Source organism: Bos taurus, chromosome X, assembly GCF_002263795.3.
Source record: "Bos taurus isolate L1 Dominette 01449 registration number 42190680 breed Hereford chromosome X, ARS-UCD2.0, whole genome shotgun sequence".
In the NCBI taxonomy this organism is placed as follows: domain Eukaryota; kingdom Metazoa; phylum Chordata; class Mammalia; order Artiodactyla; family Bovidae; genus Bos; species Bos taurus.
In genome coordinates, this window is record NC_037357.1 from 3465812 (window position 1) to 3475932 (window position 10121).

The 10121-nt window shown below is 43.4% G+C and overlaps 1 protein-coding gene across 1 annotated transcript; it reads left to right on the plus strand.

Moving 5' to 3' along the window:
- Positions 1-1806: 1806 nt before the first annotated feature.
- On the plus strand, positions 1807-6518 carry CT47C1 (cancer/testis antigen family 47 member C1). The gene is made up of 3 exons (XM_002699476.6): positions 1807-4038; positions 4905-5046; positions 6368-6518. The coding sequence occupies exons 1-3, from the start codon at positions 3432-3434 to the stop codon at positions 6378-6380; spliced, it is 762 nt and encodes a 253-aa protein (XP_002699522.1). The 5' UTR covers positions 1807-3431; the 3' UTR covers positions 6381-6518.
- Positions 6519-10121: the final 3603 nt, after the last annotated feature.

The following is a 10121-nucleotide window of genomic DNA, read 5'->3' on the forward strand; positions in this document are numbered from 1 at the left end:
CAAGTATATAGATGGGTACTCAATACTTGCCTGGTGAGTGAATGGCTAGTATCTGTAGTGTATGTTCTATAGCTTCATGGGTCAACAGATATTAATATTGTTGGGTTGTTGCTTATTTAAGGAGTCAAGCTAAATTGTTGTTTTTACATCGTGTTTCTGGTACTCTCTTCATGTATGAGTTTTATGAAGGGCAGAGTGCATTGGACTGGATTTTTCTTAACAAGTCCATATAACTATAGCCAGGCTTCTTGTCTCTGATTGTAAGAAGCAGAGAAACTTTCTGATGAACTGGAAGTGGTGAAGCAGTGTGCTCATTCATGAATAAAATACTTATCTTTGCCAGCTATTTATTGACAGCAAAATATCACAAAGAGAAATTGAAGAAACCACTGTCACTATACAAAGGCCCACATACCCCTCAAGCTTTTCTACCAGTGGATATTCACTACCAAAAATTTTGCTAGTGATTTCTCTGAATTCCTTGAATGAATTTTATTTAGTTGCTCTGTGTCCACTTCATATTGAGTATCACAGAGATTTGACTCTGATGTTAAGCTATGTAGCTGTTTATTGTTAAATCAGAGTGAGCAGTAAGGGACATGAAGGTAGCTTAGACCCCAAATGAAAGATCACCTTTCACTGTATGGACAGAGGCACTGTTTTTGCATCATATATCCTATATTGGTACTACTGTTCCTTATGTGTGAATTAGTCACTCGTGACTCAGCTCTGAAATGGTTAGTCACAGTAACCTTTGTCATTTCACAGCCATAGTTTTTTATTGGCAGCTTCCTAATGAGCTCATCTTTGGGGTGACAAGTGGCAGAGCTATGACTTTTCTTTAAGAAATTTGAGAGATATAGTCAGTCAACATTTTTATTTACTTTGAGAGAGACTTGAGTTTCGAGGCCTGCCTGAGGTTTTCCTGGTAGTATCAATACTTGCATTGTCTAACAAAATATGTCAAAAATTTCATACTTGTCATCTAATGAATTTGGCAATAACAGAATTGGGCAGACTAGGACTGAGAGGTTGGTGACTGCAGTTTATAATGACTAAAGAATTAGTATCTGTGAACAATCTGCATGTAACTACTCTGGGTTGAATGTTTTTGAAGAAGTTGAAAAAGCACTTAGTATAACCTGAAGTGGAATCTGTTAAGATGTTACAAACGATGGTGTTAAAAATATGAGTGGAGAAGAAAAGAGTTAGTGAACAAATATACAACATTTGTGAAAATATAAGGTCTTTAACTCTTTGGGTTATTCATTATATTATTTATCAGCAGTCACATTGCAGACAATATTTGAATCTCTCATGTGTTATTAAACTGACAGTGTTAATGAGGAACACCATTCACTCTCATGAACTTAACCATCATGGTTCTGTTAACTTTTGTGAGAAATAGAAGTTGGATATCCTGAATTTCTCTACCACTCTGTGTGTGTATGTCCATGTGTATGTGATTTTTTAAGCTCATGGTGGAGATTGAATTATTTTTGATTGAGAACATCTCCCTCAATTACCATTTAACACTGAATGGATTTGGAAATTAGCTTTTGTTCCAGGTTTGATAATATTTCTTAATGAACTAAACCTAAAATTACAAAGCAAACAGTGCTTATATTAAAAAAACATATTGTGGTAAAGTCATTTCAATGACAATTAACATTATTTGAATCAAAGTAATGTCAGACTGCTTTATAATCTTTAGATGCTTTCAAAAGTTAAATTAAGGGAGCTCTCTGCTGCTGCTGCTGCTAAGTCGCTTCAGTCGTGTCCGACTCTGTGCGACCCCATAGATGGCAGCCCACCAGGCTTCCCTGTCCCTGGGATTCTCCAGGCAAGAACACTAGAGTGGGTTGCCATTTCCTTCTCCAATGCATGAAGGTGAAAAGTGAAAGTGAAGTCGCTCAGTCATGTCCGACTCTGGCAACCCCATGGACTGCAGCCTACCAGGCTCCTCTGTCCATGGGATTTTCCAGGCAAGAGTATTGGAGTGGGGTGCCATTGCCTTCTCCAAAGGGCGCTCTCTATTCACATACAAATTTACAGTAGATATATGTTCAAGCTCATATTATAATTCCAGCAGCTTTTTTTTCAGTCCTCTATGCAAGTACAAGGGCTTCCCTTATAGCTCTGTTGGGAAAGTATATGCCTGCAATGCAGGAGACCTGGGTTTTATTCCTAGGTTGGAAAGATCTCCGGGGAAGGACATGGCAACCCACTCCAGTATTCTTACTGGGAGAATCTCATGGACAGAGGAGCCTGGCATGCTACAGTCCATGGGGTCACAAGAGTCAGACACGACTTAGCGACTAACCCACCACCACCACCACCATGCAAGTACAAAGAAAATTTCCATATTTCAGATCCACTAAACTGTGCAGTTGAGGAGCTTCCACATAAACTTCAAATGAAAGTGATTACTCTGCAGTGTAATGACATGCTAAAAGGCAAATATCGAAAGAACCTAATAGAATTCTATAATTTTCTTCCAAATAATGAATATGCTAAATTAAAATCATATGCTTGTGGATTGATGCCAGTATTTAGAAGTACCTATCTCATGGCCTGATATCAGTACTTGCCAATATCTGTGTGAAAAGACATTTGCAAAGGTGGTATGTAAAACTTCATTACAGAACAGATGAACATATGCAGTTTTGATGACAGAGAACACTTTGATCTTCAGTTAAGCAAAACTATATTCTGCCAAAAGAATTTCATTCTTCTCACTAATAGACCTATATTATTTAAACATTGTAAGCAATTATTAATATTTTTTAGTTTCAGCAACATTTGTGGACATTTGTTGTGGACTTCTGTTATGTAAGTACCTGCATAATAACCATCTTGATTTTACCTTTGAGCACCTCCAAGCCCCAAATGTTAACTCTCTGCCTTTTACAGAAGTTTCCTCAGCCCATGTTATCGATATATTGTACCATTGTGGGTTTTTTGGACAATCATAAAACTAAAAGGACAGGGACTTAAATGTAAGCTAGAACCAAACCCAGGGCGTCAAAAGAACCAGGAGACGATTGTGAACAATTCTACAATCTAAGTGCCTTGATTGTTCATTGGACACAGGGCACGTCAATCCTCACTTGTCAGCAAATGAGCTCAGAGCTCGTGACGTGAGGGCACGTCCTATTGGCTACTCTTCTGGCCCCGCCCCTCCTCTGTGACCTAGGGGAATCTTTTGTGTCAGGCCTGGCTCCACTGCCGTCTGAGGCCCAGCTTTCGGTGGGACGCTCCCGCCGTTGGCTGCCTACCCTCCCTGTCGTGGGGCCTCCTCTGTCGTCCTCTCAGTGGCCGCCTCGTCCCATCCTGCCACCCCCAGCCTCCCCTCAGGGCAGCCACTTCAGGCGCCACCACCTGCGCTGTTGCCGTCATCACCCGCCCAATTGAGGTAACTGCCCAGTGCCATGTCCACCACGAGGGGTGGAGATCCAGGCCCTGATGGGCAGGAAGGCCCAGAAGGCATGGCTGGGGTGCAGGCCGGATCGTCCAGAGCCCACGAAGGTGTGGACCGCAACTCCGGGCCTCGCAGGGGTGATGCCGTGGCTGGGGCGGGCGGAATCGCCGTGTCCTCAGGAGGCCCAAGGGAGGCGGCCCTGGAGGGCGGGAGCGCTGAGGAGGGGGAAGAGGAGGCAGGGAGCCTGGACCTCACGGTGGAAGCACACCACTTTCCCATGGCTGGCTTTCGCTTAACGTTGCTGGACCTGGTGCGCTCCATGCTGAACTGCATCTACTACAACGACTACATCCTCATCTGGCCCCACAACGGCCACGTGTCGGCCCAGCACCGGGCCCGGCAGCACTCATCCAATCAAGGCTCGGCCGCGGTTCCCGAGTTCTCTGAGCCCCTGGTGTCGTCGGATGGACCGGGGGAGGGGCCGGCGGGGAAGGCCCCAGCCCAGGAGGTGGAGGAGGCGGAGGAAGCCGAGGAAGCCTCTTTATGGGAGACAGCCGCCGAGGAGTCCGAGGAGTCCAGCTTGTGGGAAATGGCGCAGGAGCCGGCTGCCCCTGAGGGTGAGCCTTCAGGAGGGCGGGGAGGGGTGGTTGGGGTGGACGGGGACACTGGCATCTGCAGGCCGGGTCTGGGGACCAGGAATCCCGAGATGGGGGGCAGACTCAGAGGAGGGCCTTGGGAAGGGAGGCTGGGAGTCAGGGCCTCCTTGAATCGAAGGCCAGAGGGGCCCAGTAGAAGCCCAACTCCATAACGACCTCTCTGGTTTGGGGCGGGGGAGGAAGGACATAAGCTTCCCTCTGCCAACCCTGGTAAGAGGTCTGAGATGATCGGTTGGTGCCAGTTATAAGCCCACAGGTGAAGATCAGTGAAAGCAGGTGTTTGGGAGGGAGCTTGAGAGGACATGGAAGAGAACAAGCAAGTGGCATACCTCATATTTGGTTCATAGCTTTTAAAAATGGCAAGATTCTTGGAAAGTTGATCCCAAAATACTATGAACTGATACAGGAGCACTTGATCAAAATGAAGTTTCAGGGGGTTGAGGAACTAATGAGCTTCACTATAGAATTTGTCACTGAGGTGAAACATATTTTGGTGAGAAAGTTCTGACCAAAACATATAGAATGCATCAGACCCAGAGGATTCTGATCTTTGGCCAGAAGTAATCAGTAGCACAGGGTGACAGATTTACTAGAGAAGAAGAAATAATGTGATTGTGAAAATGATCAAGCAGCAGCAAAGTGAGGGCCATGGAAGTGTTGTATCCACCAGAAGGAAGGCCCCCAGTTACTCTTTTCTTAGTTGCTCCTATCCTCCTGCTTCTCCTGAGGGTAGAGTTCTGGATGTCTGTTGCTATTCCTTATGAGTTGGGATTTATTTTTTTCCTGTGAACCTCTGATCCTAAAGTCTGTATTATTCTTCACTAAAGAAATAGCCAAGCACCAGGATGAGAACTCCAAAAAAGAGGTCCAAGACACTGAAAGTGAGGGGAAAGAAGAGAAGTATAACAAAAAACAAGAAGAACCAGAAAAGAATCTGGACCCAGCAAAGGACAAGCCCAGAAAATCCAGGTATCTGTGTATAGCTTTGAAAATAACCCAGCTATTCCCAGGCATTTACAAATTTTGTTTTTGCTTTTTAATTCTCCCAGTAAATTAAGAAAAAGTTTGTTTAAAATTAGTTCAGCAATTCAAATTTGCCTACTTAATGTTTATAGAACACTCATGCACCTAGTCACCCCACTCCAGTACTCTTGCCTGGAAAATCCCATGGATGGAGGAGCGTGGTAGGCTGCAGTCCATGGGGTTGCTAAGAGTCGGACACGACTGAGCAACTTCACTTTGACTTTTCACTTTCATGCATTGGAGAAGGAAATGGCAACCCACTCCAGTATTCTTGCCTGGAGAATCCCAGGGACGGGGAAGCCTGGTGGGCTGCCGTCTATGGGGTCGCACAGAGTCGGACACGACTGAAGCGACGCAGCAGCAGCAGCAGCAGCAGCGTGCACCTAGTAATATAAAGTGCATTATGTACTGAAATATACTTCATGGCTCCTCATTTATTTTTATGAGGTCTTTTGTCCTCTACCTGTAAGACTACTAACAAGTTGTAAATGTATCAATACCTAAGACCAGTATTTGTTTAGTAAACAGTTACTAGAAGCAGCAGTGAAAGTAACTGGGCTTTGCACTAGTAGAGTGTTTATTTCTTGACCACAGAAGTGGAGTCTCCTGCACTAAGAGATGACATCTTTTAGAATGTGACTACTTACAAATAGCAAAAAGTTCAGAATTTCAAGTAGGGACCACATTTAGTGATTAATAGCTAAACATTTGTTCAGTTGTAGATTTTTAAATTTTATGTGACAGTTAAAAGAAGAGCAACTTTGTCATAGTATGACTGTTGCTTATCACTGAGCTGATAATGAAGGTACAAGATATATCTTGTCTTTAATGATTAACATTTTTTCCCTCATTTTCATAATGGTGTATTTCAAAACAGCCTCTTTCTCATATGGTAGATATGGAAACTGAGGGTCTGGGAGAGTAAGGGAGTATCATCTGTGGACTGAGCACAGACTTCTAAGGTGATAAGAGTGATTTAAGTCCCAGAATAGCCTCTCAAAGGGAAAAAACATTTATGGTGTTGGGCAAGAGGAGACAATGTTGGTAGGATCACATAATTGAAGCCATCAGGTTGTACATGCACCAATATCTATGATGCAGGTTACAAGAGGAAAATATGTTTTTCTTCCCTACTTGTTGAGATGACAGCCCTCAGATATAGATAGCAGCAAAGATAGATAGGGCCAACTGTTTTCTTAGATTAAGAAAGTCTCTGGTGCTGGTTAATGCTGAATAATTGTTCATTTTCTCTCATTTCATCCTGCAGTTTGGAAGACTAGAAAGATGGCGAAAGAAGGATCCTGATTTTCAGGGTTTTCATTTTGCAGAAGCCCATGGGAATGTTATTAATGCTGATTCCATCCCAAAATTCATTTCCCTAAAAGTGATATCCAACAACATGACTTCTTTCATCTACAGATATGTTTGAGAGTGTTTGTTCTAGTTAAAAATAAGTTTGTTTTACATTAATAAACTTAAGTGCAGGCAGATTTTGTTTAGATAAATAATCCTGACTCAAATCTCTTTCCCTCTTGTTTGACCCACTTTACTTTCATTGGAAGGCATCACTTTCCACCATTTGGTAAGCTTGCTTTAAATTCTTTATTGCAGCCCCAAATAAATTGAAATATCAAGTTTAAAACAATTTTTGTAAAGACAGAAATGGAGATCAAGCCTTTAGAACTGAGCTTGTTTACTACATTAGTCACTAGCCACGTGTGGTTGTGGAACATTCAAAAGGTGGCTAACCTGAGTTGAAATCTGCTGCAAGTGTAAAAAAATAATGTAAAGTCTCATTAATAACTAATTACACATTGAAATGATAATTTAGTATTAAATATAGCATTAAAATGACTTTCTCCAGTTTCTTTTTACTTTTTAACTATGGCTACTAGAACATTTAAAATTATACATGACTTGTGTTATATGTGTATTTCACAGTACTGGGTGCTTTTGAAGGAAACCTGATGGATGGCCCAGCTAGCCTGGAGGCCAGATGGTGCTGCTGAACCTGAGCCCAGAGGCTGATCTGGAGCACTGGTTCTCAGAGTTTGGTCCTTAGAATGGCATTATCAGCATCACTCAGGAATTCTTAATCTCCACCCAAGACCTGTGAATCAGAAACTCTGGGAGTGGGGCCCAGTGTTTTAACAAGCCCTCCAGGGGATTCTGACGCAGCTAAGGTTTGAAAAGTGCTGGTTGAGAGCCACAGGGGGAGAAGTTGAGATCCATCTATGGTAGGACCAGCCTTCGTTCACTGGCTTGGGGATGCTGGAGAAAAATTGAATAGGACGGTAGTGGCTGAACTGGGGAGGAGATTAGGATTCACAGGGGCTGAGACACAGAGAGGCTGTGTATAGGAGATGGCTTCTCTGGTGGCTCAGATGGTAAAGAATCTGCCTGCAATGCAGAAGACCCAGGTTCTATCCCTGGGTTGGAAAGATCCCTGGAGAAGGGCATGGCACTCCAGTATTCTTGCCTGGAGAATTCCATGGATAGAGGAGCCTGGAAGGCTACAGTGCATGGGGTCACAAAGAGTTGGACACGACTGAATGACTAACACTTCCAGAAAAATATCCAAGGGACAGAGCTGGTTTCAGAAGGTCACAGACATGATACCAGGTATATGAAGTCTAAGAGAACATTCACTCACCAGGTACGGATGGTGGATATAGACACAGAGTAAAAGGCAATGCCTGTGAGGATGTGTGTGTACTCAAGCATGCAGAAAGGCATGCAGTGGAAAGATAAACACTGCATTTAGGATGGTGGCTGCCCCTTGGGGAAAGAAAAGGATGGTGATCCTATTGGGGAGGGATCCACAGTGGGCTTCAACTATATTTGTAATATTACATTTCTTAAGCTGGGTGGTGAGTACATAGATATCAACAGTATTATTCTCTATACCTTTGTGTAGGTCTAAAATATTTCATAATTAAAAATGAGTGAAATAGAGGAAAGGGAGAGAATAAGCTTGATATCTAGACTCTGTTTAAGAGGGAAAAAAGGATAAGTCACATTTGATCAGAGGATCAGAGAAGGGGATGGGCCTGGGGACCTGAGACTAGACAGGCTCATTTCTGCATTTAATTAAAGCTTCCTAAGTGCTCTCTTGGTAACATTGATACCTTCTCTCATATTCTGTGGTAGCACATCTTATATTCCAACTTATATTAGCATTTTTAATTGAGGTAAAGTTCACTTAAAATCAACCATTTAAAAGTGAACAATTCAATGACATTGACAATTTTGTGCAACCACATCTTTAGTTCTGAGCATTTTCATCACCCCAAAACTCTGTACCTATTAAGCAGTCAATTCACCATTTCCTCACCCTCCAATTCTCTGGCAGCCACCAATCTGCTTTCTATATCAATGAACACCTATTCTGGACATTTCCTATAAACAAAACCATACAATATGTGAACTTGTGTGTCTGGCTTCTTTCATTTAGCATAAGGTTTTTAAGGCTCATCTACATAGTAGAGTGTATCAGCATTTAATTTTAGGGCTGAAAAATATTTCTGTTGTATGTATATACCACAGTTTGTTTATCCATTCCTTTTGTTGGTAGACATTTGCATTGTTTCCACCTTTTGATTATTGTGAATAGTATGTCCAAGTATTTGTACATGATTTACATATGTGTGTATCTCCTGCCCCCAGCTCACCTCCCCCATGACTGTGATTCTGAATGGTTGGGGCCTTAAAACGTTTTATCTTTCCCAAAGTCCTAGGCACTGAGTTGTCCACTTAGTAGGTGCTCCACTAATATCTGTCAAAGTAAACTTAACACTTACACTGTCATTTTTTTGTCACTGATGCTGATGTTTTAAAATGTGTTATATTATTCCTTATGGCTAGAACCACGTGGTGAGACAGAAGGCAAGCACTCCCTGTCACCATTATTTCAACTGAAAGGGCAGGTCACCTAGTACAATTTGAGGCCCTTCAACCTGGTTCTGATTTGTTAGTATTTCTGTGGTGCTAGTTGTTAAAACAGTATTGCTTCCAGGCCCAGGCAGAGGTATCTCTGTCTTGAGCTCTATGCTCTAGAGGGCCACTTTGGTCCTCTTCCAGCCACACCCCTCCCGCCAGGGCCAGGAGCCCAGCCCATGGGAACAAGGGCTGTGTCCCTGCTAGCCCATGCTCCAGGTACCTGGCAGCCCTGAACAGTCCCTAGCCTGCTTCCAGGGCCCGTGTGCTCCTCTTAGATCTGTCCTGGGGAGGGCTGACTGCACTCACTGCTGGGGTGGGTGCTCCCAGGCCCAAGAAGGGGTTGTAGGCCCAGAAGGGGATGCGGCCTGGCCTAGGAGCCAGGGCATGGGTGGGGGAAGGGAAGGAGGGCAGCTCTTCCCACACCATCAGGGCAGAACTTAGAGGAGTCTGAGAATTCTAAATCCCAACCTGGCCTTTAAGGTCATTAGGAAGGTACATTTGTCATGGAAGGAGATACAACTTATTTAATGGTTTATCATTTGATTTGAACATTTCAAATATTTTTAGACATGTTATGTGGATCCCTAACTAAACTCTTTTTTTTTGAACCTTGCAAATAGGACAAATGTTATGGACATACCAGATTAAATATCTGTTACTCTTTCCCCTTGCTCACTCTGTGTTACACTTTGTTAGCTGAGCACAGCGGGGCCCCTTCCTTTTGATAATGGCTTGTTCTAGAAGCTCACCTTGCAGGAAGACTCAGACCTAGTCCCTGAGCCAGGCTGCAGTATAACCTCCATCTTGTCCCCTCTACTCGCCTGTCTGCATTTTCTCTCCCACCCATCTCTTTGCTCCTCATGTGTTTACACATATGAAAACCCCCTCTTTAGTAGTACCACTCCCTCATATAGACGCCCACCTGGAGGCCATCAGCTTGGTCAGGCACACCTGCATAGGGGTCCTTTCTGCTCCACACAACCTCTCAAGATCATTTGCTCTTCTGACAACCCTTGGGTCTAAATTGTCAATAACCTATTTAATTTCCCTCCCTATGTGACAGACAGAGACAGACTATAGAA

Bases quoted from the DNA above. Each gene is read 5' to 3' on its own strand.
- CT47C1 (XM_002699476.6), top strand. From the start codon at position 3,432: ATGTCCACCACGAGGGGTGGAGATCCAGGCCCTGATGGGCAGGAAGGC. The intron at 4,039-4,904 runs GTGAGCCTTCAG...TCTTCACTAAAG, and splicing joins GGAGCCGGCTGCCCCTGAGG to AAATAGCCAAGCACCAGGAT.